The sequence below is a fragment of the Coccinella septempunctata genome, chromosome 4 (genome assembly GCF_907165205.1).
Source record: "Coccinella septempunctata chromosome 4, icCocSept1.1, whole genome shotgun sequence".
Lineage (NCBI taxonomy): Eukaryota > Metazoa > Arthropoda > Insecta > Coleoptera > Coccinellidae > Coccinella > Coccinella septempunctata.
Window position 1 is genome coordinate 10,418,875 of NC_058192.1, and position 16,814 is coordinate 10,435,688.

A 16,814-nucleotide genomic window follows, 5' to 3' on the forward strand; every position below is an offset into this window, starting at 1 on the left:
TTAATTATGCAATTATTTCTCATGGTCGTGATTTGTATATGAATTCATTCGGTAAAATTTCAGTTGTTTAGTTAGTCTGTTTTTCAGGTCCTCGGCTCTACAAACAGCCCGCCACTAAATCAAATAGAGGTCTCATGTTGAACGCTGTTGAATATTGTGTATTTCCTGGTGTTGTGAATAAAGAAGCAAAACGTCGTGTATTAGATGAAATTGGTAAATCGGAGAGTAAACATTTTCTAATATTATTCCGAGATGCTGGGTGTCAATTTAGAGCGCTCTATTCCTACTGCCCAGATAAAGAAGAAGTAACAAAACTTTACGGCACTGGACCGAAACACGTGAACGATAGAATGTTTGATAAATTTTTCAAGTGAGTTTTGAAAACCGACCTGAATAATAACGATCTAAACATGATTTATTTTCAGGTACAACTCTGGAACCAAATGTTTCTCCCAAATACACACAAAACATTTAACTGTAACAATAGACGCTTTTACGATTCACAATTCCTTATGGCAAGGAAAAAAAGTTAATCTTCCTAACAAAAAAGATATGGCCCTTGTAATTTAAGTTCAGTTATCTTTCAATTGTCATATTTCTATCCAATCGTAAAATTTAATTATTCTGAGTTCAATAGTGGTTTACAAAAATTTTACCTTCTTCTCAAAGATGATTTATTTTTTGTGCCAACGAATCAGCATTTTTCTCGAAACGCGAATATGTTTTGCACGATTTACGTCCATGAAAAAACAATAAAATTTCTTAATTGTGTCATTCCAAAAATTTGTATTTGTAAAAATGTTTATCATTAGATTAGGTGAACAAAGGGCTGTTTTGTCGAGGAATGTTCAATAGGAAACCATGTTGATATGGTTGCTTTTTTTGACGTTTCTATTTTAGGAATTGTTTAGAAGAAATGATTCTTATTTGTAACATTATTTCATTGCATCATTGAACCTCAAAATTTCCCAGTCTAGGATACAGTTGTTGTTCATATACCATTATTTTCTAGGGGTTCAATAAAAGTGTCTATAAATTATTATTTTCCTAGTAAGGTCTTGGAAAACCACTAACTCGGTGTTAAGAAATTCAAAATATTTTATATGCCTTAATTTTTTACCTAATGTTTAATATTTACATTATTATTTAATATTACATTATGCTAATCAATATTTTCATGTTTGTAAATATTATGTTTTTATATATATATAAATATTTATTAATGAACATAAACTGCATTGAAAAATTCAAAGTCATAAATAAATTATACATAACCCAAATTTGTTTGTGATTTTTTTTCTAATATACGGTGTCGACTTTGATGATTTTTTTGTTTCTAGAAGTTGCAGGCGGAACAATCTGTTTTCATAATTTTCTATCAAAAATATGAAGTGATTGTGTCACTCGAACTCTAGAATATAAATTTGTTTTTGCTATATAATTGCATTTATCAAATGATAGACTTTGTTAATGGAAACGTTAAGGATCAGCTAGGAGATTTTTGTGAGAAATAAGAAAAAATTTTCAAAACAATTTTATTTTGTTTTCATTATAACGAAAAATAATGAAGATATTTGGACGAAATAGTATAAATATTTTAAAAAATAACCTAAATCTAAATCAGGTACAAGATGCATATCGAATTATATGCCATACAATGTTTCAGTCAGTCTGCCTTACATTCACCAAAAAGCTCACCTTATATGTAGATAGTATGTGAAATAAATTAATGTAGATGCAAAGTATCTAGGTAAATACGATAAAAATGTCTCCAGTGCAAACTTCGGGCACTTGCAGGAACTGACGAACATCAGTTTTTTTCTTCAGAACTAAAGGAAAAACAAAACTAAATAGGAAAAGAAAGTATTTTATCAATGATCAATGCATAAAATGATTAATTATTATCCATTGGAATCATTGAGCATTATGATATTCATAAATCACTCGTGATATATGAGCCATGATTCACCGGTCTATCAAACTTCTTGATCAAAACCAGAGACAGAGGCTCTGAAAATACAGATATTGCCATATCGAAATGTCAGAAGCTGCTGTATTGAGTATTGAGATATTGAAATGAATACAGATATTTTGGAACTAATCGTGGATGAAGTACATTATTCTTCAGTATTTCCATGGCTATCTTCTCATTTGAAATTATGAAATGAACAATAATAGTAATCGTCTTCAAATAAAAGTATAATTTACTTTCTTTCCCTATTCTGTTATATACAAGAAAAACATGTTTTTGTTTTGCAGGTAATTGAAATTAAGTAAAGTACTAAATGCTGTGATGCTTCAATCAATTATGAGACATTTTTAATACCTTCAAAAGAAGCAGCCTATTTCAATCAGCTAGCTCAGGTTTCAAGTTGGCTGGTATCTTGAAAAGCACTCTCAAGTAGATGTGACAATCGGAACACAGTAAATACCAATTATTTTAAATATATTAATTTAGTGATTGACTAGGATTTTTGAAGTCAGGAACAACTTCCCATAGAAGAAACTGCTATCAAAGATAGAAGGAACTAAGAAAAATATAGTCATGGTTGCTAAAAAGCAATGAATATTCGAAATGGAGTTCATCAACCCAATAATAATTTGAGGTCTTTCGGCTTTAGAATATTCCAAAAATATATATTTTAAGTATAATCATTAGCAAACAATTATCTTATACTTCCATAAGACTACTGTAAACGAAAAAAATTCACATTCCCAAAGGGATTCTTAAGCGATTCCAACAGGCAATGTGAATTTTCAGTTTTTTAATAGGCACACTGTTTATAACTGAATTACAACTATATTAAAGTTTTCATTTCCTTATGAACTTTGGATCAGTATGGTTTCATTAGTGATGTAAGGTAGTTACGAGTGCCTATTTTTTTTTATCTGAAGTCTATTTGGTTTGAATTTTTTCGACATAGGATCCCTCTGAAATGAGCACATTCACGAAATATAACATGATGATGAAAAACAATGTTTTAAGACTCAGTTTTTTCAAATTTGTCAAAAATCAGTAAAAAATTTCAAGACACTAGCTGCATCCAGGTCTAGAAAATTCAGTCAGGATGTATATAAAAATGGAACGACCTACAGCACCTAATTAATGAAATGAATATTTATCAGCATTTTTTATTCAAAATAGATTTTTCTTCAACCTACATAATGCGAGAAATTGTGAGCCAGAAAATGAAAGAGTAGTGTAATTTCCTGCACTTTTTGATTCTGAAGTAAACAATAAAATTGAAAATTCATCAACAAAATTTCAGAATTTCACGAAAATTTTTTGAATTCACGAATCATTTCCTTTAAAAAATCTAGTTTTAATTCAGTGTCGTTGGTAGAGAAAATTAACAATGTTGATCAGTTGAATCGCATTACTTTTATCAAAACCTCTTCTGAAGAATCTGCATTTATAACCTCCGAACAAAATACAATGCAACATTGGAAAAGCATAAAATTACAGTTCAGTATTCAATTACGGCAGTGAATTGAGGTAAGCTGTGTGTAGCTGTCAAAGATGAACACAAACAAAGAAATTCATCCTCTGAATGAAAACCTAATTCAGTCCATTCTGACCTAGATTCAGAGATTCCCAGTTTTCATGGTACAAATTGAATCTTTGTTGCATTGTAGATAGAACTTTGAAGCTTTGTGAAATAATTATTTCAGGGCTAACACCACATATCTCACAAGGAATCTCCGGTTGGAATCATTCCTGTGTTTATGAAGGAGGCCAGACCTAGGGGTTCATCCCCTTTAGGGACGTTTTTAATGTGAACAGAAATTGAAGAGATACCGTCCTGGAAATGCATATGTTCAAGGGGTCATTGAAGAACATATGATTCATTCCTGTCATTATTATTACTGTTGAATTGCTCACTCTTGGAAGCGCACATCTCTTCTCAGATTTTCGATATTGCATGACCATTCATCAACATACTGGCCGGCATATAGTCATCATCTTCTTGAACGCCTGAATCATTGCTCACGTGTTGAGGTGGTACAAGGTAATGGTTGGTAGTGAGGACATCTTGTTGCTGATTTAATAGCGGCTCTTTTGGACAGTAGCATTCAAGAGGTATATTGACAGGATTTTCTGGTATCGATATTTGCTTTTTGAATTTTCGAACTTCCGGCGGTTTGGATGCTACAATTCTTCTGCTGAAGGAAGGAAAGTTCTTAGAGGTGGGTGTAGATCCTTTTCTGTTTGGAAAACGCATTTCTAGTTCATCAGAGTTTTCAATTTGTACAGAAGCTAGAGGAGCATCCAAACAAGGTGTTAATAGCTCTTTGTATGTGGCAATATATGCTACTATTTCCTTAGCTTGTGGCCTAGCCTTTGGAGATCTGTTCCAACAAGAATTCATGAGTGCTTCCCTGTAATAAAGAACCGTTCATCAGAATAAACTACCAACATTGACTGTTGAATATTTCAAGAAATTTGCGAACCGTACCGATTTGAAACGAACTCAACTCAAGAGGTTGAAGAAAGATTTTCTTGTTCTCCAAAACTTTTGAAATAATTTCAACGGTGTTTAAAATACCAAAAAAACTATCTGGTGGTTCAGATGGAGTTGGCGAACAAACACTAAAAGCTACTTTCTTTCATACAAGAGAAAGAGAAGGATATAAGCGAGTAGAGCCCTCCTAAATTAGTAAGACAATTCAAATAGATATCTTCAAAAACTTGTTGTTGACTTTACAGACTTATCGATAGATATATGTAAATCGGTATCTACATACACCTTTTCAGCAAATGCACCTCATCTGATTGAAAGACCAGATGAACAACGCAGAAGTTTTTAAAAGATTAATAAATGAAAAACAACATTCTACGTCGACTTTTTTACGTCGGAATCTAGGAATTTCCAACACATCTTTCCGACAAATATTTTGACGTTTATTTGGCAGCCTCCGATGGTTTTATCACATGACCCGTTTTGTAGATTGTTATAAAAAAAAAGAATAATACTCACAATTGAGGTTTCACTCCTTTGGGCACAGTTAACGTTTTCCCTTGCTTTACAGCCTCTAATACTTCAGTGTTGCTGAGTCCTTGGAAAGGAAAACTTCCAAACGTCACAATCTCGTACAGCAATACGCCATAGCTCCAAACATCTGAAGCTGTGGTGAAAACTCCCAACGCTAAACTCTCTGGCGCCATCCATCTGACCGGAAGCATGCCTTTACGATTGAACCGATAATATTCCTTCTCTGCCATCGGTCGACACATGCCGAAATCGCCTATTTTAACCATCTTATTCGCGTTCACTAAACAGTTCCTCGACGCCAAATCTCTGTGAACAAACTTACACTCGGCAAGATAGCTCAGTCCTCTCGCTATGTCTAAAGCCATCGAAGTCAGTCTTTCGCTGCTAATTTCGTTCGATTCGTATGCGCCCTTTTGGAATACCAGATGCCTCCTGGCTAATAAATACGTTTTCACATCACCGTACAACATGAATTCCATTATCACATAAAGAGGCTCAGTATCCATGATTACTCCCAGTAATCTGATGATATTGGTGTGATCGAAGTTTCGCATTATGTCGGCTTCGGATAGGAAATCGATTTTTTCGTCGGTGTTCGCGCCTATCCTCAGCGTTTTGACCGCCACCGGCAGCCAACCTTCTTCGAAACAGGCTTCGCCTCCGAACACCGTGCCAAAGGACCCTTCGCCTATTTTACGATTGATGATCACATCCTTCCTCGACACTTCCATCACGCTCAAATCCTTCAGGCTCTCTATGTTATGCCACCAGTTGAAGCCTAGAGATTTCATGTAATCTTCCGTAGCCGCCTGAACTTTCTTATCATAACGCTTCTTCAAATGGTATATAGCCAATCCAATAATCAGCAATACGGTACTGATCACGATAATGTTCAAGATCACTATAGCCATCGAACAATCGACGTTGAAAAATTTGGCCAGGCTGTCCAAGGCGCAAATCTCTGGAGGCAGTTTACCGTCGTCAGGCCTCTTACCATCGGCAGTGTACCACCTGATGAGACTAGAATTTATCTCAAGCCGACCTCCCCGTATGACAGGAGTATGATCGCTCAGATTTGGATGGAACTGGCCAATAATATGCGTTTTGTTGTCGTACCATTGCATGATGTTGATGACGGAAAATCTAGAAGGACCTCCCCTGAACTTTATCCTTCCTGATACACCCATGAAGTCTGTGTCATTTATGATTTCTACAAGTTTTCTGCAAGAAAAAAATCATATTGATTTTAACAGAACAAATAGAATGTATTGAGATAATAAAATACAAATATCACGTTCTTACTTGATTGTTGTATTTGAGTGAATATGCGATAAGGCTTCTGGGTCAGTCTTGGCAAGTTTATCTGTAGCTAGAGCATATGTCCAAACAGCATCATAGGCATAACCGGCGTAGTCAGACATTTTTTGGTACTTTTGTGCCTCCGTAGCGTCACGATACCTATTCCGCCATTGTTTAACTGTTATATTCTCCTGCATGACAGCATTATCATCTCCATAATAAGCGTGGGCAATCGAGAAATAACCGTTAGTAGCCTGACAAAAAAAATGATTAAAATCATATTATCGCTTCTCTAAACTCAAAATACCTCCAACATCTCTTTGGCAGTACAATTGATATTTCCTCCTTGAAGAGTATTGTAGGATACTGGGAGGAACCATACATAACCTTCTTTTGGCGTCATTTTTAGTTTATACGCTTCGCACATTATTAGTCTCGCCATTTCGTCAACTACGTCAGCTATGATGATTCTGGCCCTTTTTCTCTTCAGGTCCTCTAGATACTAGAAAAGGAATAATAAAGGTTCCAACTTCGTTTAAAAATATATCAGAATTATTGACAACAACATAAGACATCTCCAGAAATTAATTTGGTTTTTTTAGGTGACTTTCGAATTATTGTTTTTGTGCTCTTTATTGGTTGTTGATTATTGAAGACATAATTATAATGATCATTGGAAGACTCAACGAAGCTTACTTCAAAATGGCCTTTCAATTCACTGGATTTTCCTATACGATATTTAATTTTCAAACTCATATATTCCATTTCATCTTGGTATTGGGGATTTATTATATTAATTGGCGGGATTAATGAGGAAAATCGATTAGTGATCACGTGTGAATTTTCAAACAATACAAAGTTTATAACTGCTTTGTCATTGTGGTTTCCATAATCATATGCTTTCGATTATCCATTCCTTAATTTCCTCAACACCAATTCTAATTATAATTACAACGAATATTCTACGATGTTCCCTTTCGAACAGAGAAAAAAAATGCATTAAAGATGAAAGTAAATCTTACCTTGCTCATGATGATATCATCCTGGTTTCTTGGGAATTTTATGTTCGAAAGGAACGTTATTTGATAATCATCTAACAGGCTCTGCATCTGCGAAATGTACTCAGTGTATTTCTGTCCATCTTCAGTCAAGGCTGCGATTTGTTTCCATCCCATTCGTTGGAAAAATTTAACGTAGACGTGATTGTAATGCTTGTTCTCTCCGATTGTTCTGAAGAAGTAGGGATAAGTTTCCCTGTCTGAAAAACTAGCTCCTTCGGCACTATACGAGATGATCATAGTTTGATAATGCTTGGAGACGCTGGCTAGGGGTTCCACAGTGTCGGAACAAGCTGGCCCCAACACTCCTATCAGAGACTGGAATTGCTTGTTAACAACGTAGTCTATGAACATCTTCATCACCAAATCCGACCTACACTGACCGTCCGACAGTAAAACCTCCAGTTTATAGTCTCCTAAGATAGTTTTGTTTTTGTTGATAGCCTCTTCAGCCATCTTTGCTGCGAGAGCTATTCCATTTCCAACGTACGGTGAGTTGTGCATCGGGAAAATTCCTCCAATGTATATTACAGACTCCAATACTGGATTCCAATCCTGCCAGGTCAAACTAGACTTCTTCATCCATTCACAGGCTGCGTTTCTTACACCACCCTTCGGATTTCTTCTGAACTCGTTCAATAAAGTTTCGTAGGCATTATCTCTGAACGAGAATAACCTCGTGGTCTCCAACAATGGTTTTCCTATTTCCTGAAGCCCATTCCAAGCGAACTTAACCAATCTATTAATCTCGTACTTACAACCTAAGTGACTAGTCGAGTTGAGCAACTCGCATTTTTTGAAACCAACAGTGATGAATTCCTTCTCGTCCATAACCATAACGCTGGGGGTCCAAGTGATGAAAACCACACTCTTGTCCGATTTTTTCGCTCTGTATTTGTCGCTCAGCGTTTTCACTACTTTATGAAGGTTGTCTCCGAGCCAAACAACCTTCACGTGTAGTTTCAGTTCGTTGATGTGCTCGACGACGAAATTCGTCGATAAATAATCGGAGGCCAGCAACAGGGCGCAATCTTGATTCTTCGTGCATTGCGGAGGTACGAACATCCCGTTGGAGGTGCAATTTTGACAGAAGTACCTGAACGAGAAAATGATGAATAAATAAAAAAAAATTATAAAAGGTCGATATTACAAAAATTGAAAGTTGATGACGAAGTGTCTGTCTCTAAAAAGTGCTAGACATGCCATTTATAAGGTTTTGTGTACCCTTTTATTACCCCCTCTTCCACTGGAATTTAGCTCTGAGACCTTATGGGCTTTATAGACAGGTCAACCTTGTCCCTCACTAGTGAGAGACAGACACCCAACACAGATTTAACATATCCAGGTTTGTGAAAACATTCGAAGAATAATACGTGCAAAAAAAAAAGAGAAGAATAAAAAATGGTCGATATTACAGAAATTGAATGTTGATGACGAAGTGTCTGTCTCTAAAAAGTGCTAGACATGCCATTTATAAGGTTTTGTGTACCCTTTTATTACCCCCTCTTTCAATGGAATTTAGCTCTGAGACCTTATGGGCTTTATAGACAGGTCAACCTTGTCCCTCACTAGTGAGAGACAGACACCCAACACATATTTAACATATCCAGGTTTGTGAAAACATTCGAAGAATAATACGTGCAAAAAAAGAAGAGAAGAATAAAAAATGGTCGATATTACAGAAATTGAAAGTTGATGACGAAGTGTCTGTCTCTAAAAAGTGCTAGACATGCCATTTATAAGGTTTTCTGTACCCTTTTATTACCCCCTCTTTCACTGGAATTTAGCTCTGAGACCTTATGGGCTTTATAGACAGGTCAACCTTGTCCCTCACTAGTGAGAGACAGACACCCAACACAGATTTAACATATCCAGGTTTGTGAAAACATTCGAAGAATAATACGCGCAAAAAAAGAAGAGAAGAATAAAAAATGGTGAATATAAAACACCACAAAAATATCCTCGAGTACTCACTCTTTGGTGTCGAAGTTCTTGAAGGAATTTCTCCTTACAAGCTCCATATCGGAAGCGTCTACGTCGAACAATGAAGATAAGGCTGGATTTCTGAACAGCGACCAAGACACCTCGCTGATGTCGCTGTACCACTTCTTGTAGAACCTGTGAACTGGCCCTGTCAGGTCGTTGGGGATGAACCACCCGAATCTTCCACCGGTGTTCGCCACGTTACCGCAATCTTCGACTCGTTTTACACTCTCAATGTCGATGGTGTCCTTGTCAGGTGATATCCATACTTCCAAATTTATCGTGGCTTCAGGAATGCTGAAACGATAAGTGCGATTGCTGAAAAATGTTGCCAAAATACTCGATAGGATTCCATGAATAAACTGATAGGCACAACAAGTTTAATAAGACTACGGGTTTCGTTATTACAGCAGCATCTTCAGATGAGTAGAGATAATATTTTGGCAGTCACAACATATGGGGATCAATAAATTATTATTATTATTATGTACCTAGATGGGATTTTCGGTGCATTCTCAGTGTTCAGACAAGTACAGCATATAATTCAGCCAGCAAATGAATAAATTAACATCGGCGACTAGGTGATATATCGGACCTTCTAGGCTGTAACCGCTTCCACATGGTCAGGTTGGTTACTAGCCATAGAAATTCCGCTGATTGCGGCTCTAAAGAACCGACAAGTTTGAATAATGGAAACTTACGGATGTGAGTGATTTAGTATCTGACCAACACCCACCGACAGTAATATCTCCAATAATAATCGGCCTGAATCCATTATTACATATCTTTAAGGCTGTGGTGTTCTGATTCATAATTTCCTGAATCAATAATAATCGAGATAGGTACGAATTATTTCAAAATGTCGCTGGCTGATAACGGATTTGATATTTACGTCAATAGTTCATGGCGAAGCGTTGGAAAAATTTATACCAGACTTCGTTCATTACAGTCTGTAATAATATGTATGTAAATAAACTTCGTTCACAACCGGCATAAAATTTCCCAAGGGAAACCGACAGCTGATTAAAACGCAGGAATTCGAACTGTGATATTTTTATTGCAACAGAGGAAAAGTTTGAGAACGAAAAAGCTTCTTCATGAAGAATTAATTTGTTCTTCTCTTTTGCACAGTTTTACAGCCCTATCAGAAAGTCATAAGCAAAGAATTAAGACTTAAGAAAGAAAACGACAACAGGTCTGGGGGGAAATTGGTCCTGGTGAATCGGAAAAACACCTATTTCCCAGAATCTGTAACTTCAATTAAATCCCTTCAATATCCTTCATATTGTTATTGCTGCAAGCATGTGCAGTTTGTAAACATCAATTTATTTGTTGTAACTATTTGTGCCTCTAATAACCCAAGTGACGCGGTATTGTTCCTTGAAATAAAAGAAAACATTCCTATGAAATTGCATGCAAATTGGCCGGCTTTCTTGTAAAAACCGTCAAAGGAATAAAAACAATGGAGATTGCAACCGCGGCAAAAATTCTCTTCGAATGTACGCATGTAAAAATGTATTGATCTTTCTGTGAAATATTTTGAAACGTAGTAGGTGAATCCCTTTTTATTAGTTTTTGTTGTTTTTGTACAACAATATTCCACAAGCATATCTACATAAGTATCTTTTATCCCTCTTTTGTTGAGAGGAAAATGTAGGTTTGTTTATAGGTAAAAGCAATTCGGTTCGGAATTGAAATTGAAAATTTATTTCATATTTTCGTAGAAGTCAGGAAAATTCAAGGTTTATCCTTTTCAACTACAGGGATAAAGTACTGGTCATTTATTTCTGAAGATTGGTCAGAATATAGACTGAGAGAAAATGTATGAAAATTCTCTACTATATTAAAGTGTTTTCACTCCATTAAAAGCTAGAAACTTATCTCTGTATTCACTAACTTCATATGAAAGTTAAGTTACCACCACACCAATATGTCAACAATTTTTCTTATTTACCTGAGATTTTCTTGGTCACTCAATCTGTCAACAGTCTGAAAGATATCGAAGTGATCCACAAAATAGGACAGTTCCACTCTGGGATATCCCAACACTTCTTTGGCGAAAATCATGAAAGCATGGGAACTGAGTTGGTGTGATATTCTATCCGAAGTATCTATTTTGATGGTGACAGGACTGTTCTTGAAGTAGGGATACCTTTTGGCATTAATTTCTGCAAGAAAATATATCAGTGAGTACAAAGTAATAATCAGAATTGAATTGTTTGAAAGCAGCCATTTTTTTGATTATAAAATTGGTTCAATTATACTCTTAGTAATAGAAACTTTCACATGAATTCTGGCAAATAGAATAACCAGATGTTCAGATTTCAGTGAATGAGGTTTTCAGCTACAAGTAATATAACGAAGAATGGACTAATGATAAAATTTTGTTTGTTTAGAATGATAAAAGGCTATGAGATCATTAATATCCTGGATTTTGCCTTATCTTCAGTAAACACCCTGTATATCAATTACGTAAGAACATTTCATTGAATCAACTTCTATGCTACCAAAACATTGAACCTTTATTCCTAGAGTGTACAAATATGTATGCAAATTAGCAATAAAAAGTAATGATTACCTGGTAGATGTGTCAAGCATTTCTCATAGTATTCAGTAAGGACACCCGTATATATCAAACTGATCAACAAATAATATAGGGCGAAAGAGCCATGTATGCTTCTATGCAAGATCCACCTCATCTTGTCATCTGAAAGAAAATCAAATTCGTTAAGACTCAAAACATTGGGGCATCAGGGGTTTTTGAAATATATACTACACATTCCAATAAAAAATAACATAACAAGAAGAAAACAAGCATATAGGTAATGCTGAAATATAATCAGCATTTACATACAGCCAAAAAATATTTTCTGGCCGTGAAAACCTCCATCTATTCAAGATAAGTTATGTTAAATTCATTATTGCTTTTTGCTATCTTCTTATTTCTTTTAATTTTTTTCTGCACATTTATCTATTTCATAAAATGTGGTAATATATTTTGAATATTCAATGATGAAAAGCCGAAGAGTTTTTGTATTACAATTAATCTGAATACAGAAAATTTCTTTCGAATATGTGACCTGATATTTCATGTTTCATCCTTCACTGTCCATTGTTTCGAGAGGAAAAATAACAGAAAATATGTTAAACCTTGGACGTTCGTCGGAAATTTCAAGTGGCTAATAGAGAATGGATTCAACGATGACAGACAATTTTACGCTGGTATAATTAAAAACATAAACAAACAAAATATCGCTCGAAGGTCGCCACGGCATTTCCTTATTTATTACCTGCGAAGTAAACTAATTCCGTCAACTTATAACTCGTTCCTGGCAGTCTATAATTAAATATTTCTTTTAATAGGCTCCAATCTCGACATATATTCCATTTTCCTTTCAGTGACAACGAGCGCGCCAAAAAAACGGTGCATTATTTTCATAAGGCATCATTATTTCCAGAATAATTGAAAACTTTTTTGCCCTATTCAATATTTGTGCAGAGATTCAGTTTTTAATGAATATCTTCCATATGGAACAATTTAGAAAAATGAAGACAAATAAAATGAGAAACAAGATCGTCATCTGCGAATAGAGGTTTCTTATTTTCTCTTTTATTCTCATTTTTTTTATTTGCTGTATAAAGACACAGTAAAATAAAGCTAACCCTAATAACTATCAAACCAGGATCAAAAAACCATTCAGATATAAGAGAATACACCTAAATGACTATTTGTAGAATTGGTAACTTTTGAAACGGTCGCAAAATTTCTGAGCATCCTTAATTTCTGTGGAGCAGTTTATATCCTTAAATCAGAGTTATTAGGCGAACTCGGAAAGGACTTTGCCCCTCGCACTCCTGACAATTTCACTACAAACGACACTCGTTCGTAGTTGTGGCTGAAAAACAAAATTCCTCGTTTGAACAATACGTTAGGATTTGAATTTTTTGCTGATACCTCACTTATGTAATCAATAAGGTAGTTTAGGATTATTCCCATTAATTATGGCAGCTTTTACACCTCGATGTTGCAAAAAATCGTGTGAAAAACAACGTCACTGTCGTTGATCGAATCTATTAAGACAAAATTGAATATTTATGCGTTAGGGTATAATTCAAACACATTAATGTTGTTTTTGTGGCATTGTAATTCTAGCTTGAGGTTATCCAATACTTTTCTTGAAGCGTTCGATTCTCGAAATACCTGCAAGTTCACTTATCTTGGTATTCGTACTACTTAGCAGTTGCTATTGAATATTTCAAATTTTTCCAATAAAAATAGTAAGTTTTATCTGTTACTGTAACAGAAGGATGGGATAGGATTAATTTTTTAGTATTATTACTGATACGTTTGAACCTTAGTCCAACTTTTAAACATACGAATTATCATTCTTTATATCGATGTGAAAACTAACAACTATGTAGGTCCTTCTATATCAATAGACATCAGGATGATACAATAATGAAAATCCGAGGGGTTTCAGCAGGGATTTCCGGCAATCAGAAACGAAATACGAGATTAAAAAAGCTATACATTGTGTGTTTACATGTTACTATCAAACAAAACATTGGTGGATAGATAGCGCCGGATGGAATTTCATAATAATAAACAATGAAGATTATCATTGAGCAAATGCGTAGTAGAGTAATTTTTAATGCACCGTCATTCATGGAAACGAATCCAGAGTTGTAAGTGGCAATGTAAATCTGATTGGGAACAATGTAATAATGATAGCTAGATGTTTGTCTTCACGATATCTACGACGGTTCTGAGATCGCTATTTTTGATTCCTCAGTCGAATTTTAAGGACTTGACTTATTCAACTTTGAGATTATGGACAGACGAAGAGAATATTGAATTCATATTTTGCGAAATGTTTCGAAACCTTTTGTTTTTTCTGAAAAATGTACTTGAATTCACAGTGGTATAACAGGATACTAATCCTTTATTTGATATGTAAAAAGCCATAGATGATGAAAATGCTGGGTGGATTACAACTTGCCCTCGTTTGGAAATTAAAGTTTTTAGGTTTCCCATTTGATCTGAAATTCAATATCCCCAGCTAATACGGAAACACATCTGATATACAAGCTGAGAATGAGTAGTTTAAGTAGTGATTGCTTGTCAAAAAATAGTGCTCCCTAAAGATGGCACCTGAAAAGCAATTTTCATTTTTTTCTTAGAAAACTAAACTAAATAGGGACTGCTCAAAAAAACACTATTTTTTGAATAGGAATCACCTCTATTCATTTACTCCCTGTATATTTTTCTTGGTTATTTTCATCTGTGGATATAGTTCTGGGTGTTAAATTCACCTCTATTGCTAAGTAACTGAATATTGAATCATCTTCCTGAGCAGATAGTGTACCCAACTGTTATTAAAAAGTCAATTCCACCAATTTTCCGTATATTAAACGACATCAACTTCAAACATTGGGTATTGAAAATATTCCAATGATATCATCAGAGAGGGTGTTTGTTTATCTTCCATAATATACTGCCCACAACTGTTGTTGTTATTGTCGTTCGATGACATGGGCAGATATTCAGTGTAGTCATTAATTATACTGAGTTATGGTGTTTAAATTTAGAATAGATTGAAAGGGGGATTGGGTAACTGAAAATTCGAAAAAATAGGGAAGTTTTTTCAAGAAATGTCGAGTTTATTTTTGCTGTACTCATCGCAATTCTCAAGGCAGCCTTAACTTTAGAACCACTGGGTGGTGTAGCAAAGAAACCTATAATCCAGGCCCATCCCAGTAAAATATCATAAGACAGAAGCATACACTCTGTGTATCGAAATTAATTAATCTCCAATGAAAAATGTACCTTGCAATGTAAGAGTATTAGGCAATTTGTAAAAATAAGTACAAATTATGCAACTCTCCTTGTGCATAGGAGGCTAGATTTTAGAGGAACAATCGTAAACCGTCTATTGTTTGTGGTGCTCATCAAATTCGAAGCTAAATAATAATTCTAATCCTAGGAGATGACGTCAATTTTATCGTCAGCTGATGTATTGAATGGACGAAGCGTTTGCGTTAGCTGTGAAATTATTAGCGTAGTATCGATGACCATGAGTTGTTAATTTTTATTGCCAGGAATATATACCAGCCATTTTTCGAATTAATAGTCGCAAAAGGGAAAGTAATGGGTTCGTTGATACCTTATCGATTCTTCTGTATCGGACGTCACAATATCGAAAATTATTATTTGCTTGTTAGCAGTTTTTCATGTTCCAACACTTTGGTTTTTACTTTATGGTTAGAAAATCATAAATGTATGCCATTAATTCATTTTACGACGCGTATTATTCACATGAAGATTTTCGCAGGAATATGACATTCCTTAAAAGATTACGAGTGTTATACAAGGGAATCATGAAGACAATTTAATGAATTTGAATGCACTGTTATGTAAGGTAATATGGCATCAATTATTTATTTATTTAAACCAGGTAATAACATCGATGCCTGCATGAGAGCAGATCTGGTATAATTTTGAAACAAAATGATGAAAAAAAAAACAATAATTATCCTACATACAATAACAAAACAAAAAGTTTCAGTATAAATAACAAAATAAAATGGTACCTAAACAATTCAGCCGTCAAAAACGATACATCCAAATGTTCAATATTCTTCAATCATTTGGCAGCAAATTTATTAGTCTGATAGCTACAATGTAGCTTTTTTGCCAACTTTGGCATCTGCTAAACTTTTCCTCTAGTATTCCCTTTTTTTTCCTCATATTCGTTTCGTAACTCATGAATTACTCGAAAAAAATACGAAGTCTTCTAGATTATTTTCCAGAAACGGAAATCAAAGGAAGTGAAATGATTGAATATTGTTAAATGACCTACTTTCAATATTTACTGAAGTGTAAAGAATTTGAAGAATCCCATTCGAGAATAATGTATATTGATGATTTATGAAAATCATTTCGATTTGCAAAGCTGAAATGTCTATAACAGTTTTCTTCCACAATGATTATTGTATGAATTTGAATGATGAATTAACTGCTTAAATACATACGTCTGAACACACATAATACAGAAGGTGGAATCATTCAATTGAAGCACTTGATATGTTCAATGAAATTCATGCGGACATCAGTTGGAAAAACATAGTAAACGCACAGGAACGAACAGATTCACAGTCACATAACGCTGAACCAACTAAGGATAGGACCTTTATATCAATGCGGTCAGAACATTCCAACTAAATGCCATTAAAACTTCTGAAATGGTACACGTAAACCTATTGTATTGGAAGTATTGCCAGGAAAGTGAGCATTTACCTACGTACCAAATGAAATATAAAATATTTTATGGAGAATTGATCTACCACAACAATCGTAAATCGTAATAATTCTTTCTGATCGATCGGAAAATTTATTGAATCTAATGACGTCACATCTCCAATTAATAATTGAGGTAGACGTTAAAATTGCATAAAAGCGTCATAGGCAGTGGGCAGTGAA

At 34.8% G+C, this 16,814-nt stretch overlaps 2 protein-coding genes across 13 annotated transcripts in view; one reads left to right on the forward strand and one right to left on the reverse strand.

Moving 5' to 3' along the window:
• LOC123312529 (patronin) overlaps positions 1 to 1,280 on the forward strand; it is a 42,491-nt gene extending 41,211 nt beyond the window's left edge. For all 11 annotated transcript variants that reach the window (XM_044896992.1, XM_044896993.1, XM_044896991.1 and 8 more), the window contains 2 exons: positions 88 to 370; positions 426 to 1,280. In XM_044896992.1, coding sequence (XP_044752927.1) covers positions 88 to 370; positions 426 to 570 — 428 coding nt within the window. In that variant the 3' untranslated portion in view covers positions 571 to 1,280. The remainder of the gene's footprint in view (positions 1 to 87; positions 371 to 425) is intronic.
• Positions 1,281 to 2,895: 1,615 nt separating this feature from the next.
• Positions 2,896 to 16,814, reverse strand: part of LOC123310848 — a 73,064-nt gene continuing 59,145 nt past the window's right edge. For both annotated transcript variants that reach the window (XM_044894528.1, XM_044894529.1), the window contains 8 exons: positions 11,913 to 12,041; positions 11,289 to 11,502; positions 9,326 to 9,631; positions 7,316 to 8,447; positions 6,601 to 6,795; positions 6,297 to 6,547; positions 4,980 to 6,215; positions 2,896 to 4,380 (listed from right to left, as the gene is read on the reverse strand). In XM_044894528.1, the coding sequence (XP_044750463.1) occupies positions 3,906 to 4,380; positions 4,980 to 6,215; positions 6,297 to 6,547; positions 6,601 to 6,795; positions 7,316 to 8,447; positions 9,326 to 9,631; positions 11,289 to 11,502; positions 11,913 to 12,033 (3,930 nt within the window). In that variant the 5' untranslated portion in view covers positions 12,034 to 12,041 and the 3' untranslated portion in view covers positions 2,896 to 3,905. The remainder of the gene's footprint in view (positions 4,381 to 4,979; positions 6,216 to 6,296; positions 6,548 to 6,600; positions 6,796 to 7,315; positions 8,448 to 9,325; positions 9,632 to 11,288; positions 11,503 to 11,912; positions 12,042 to 16,814) is intronic.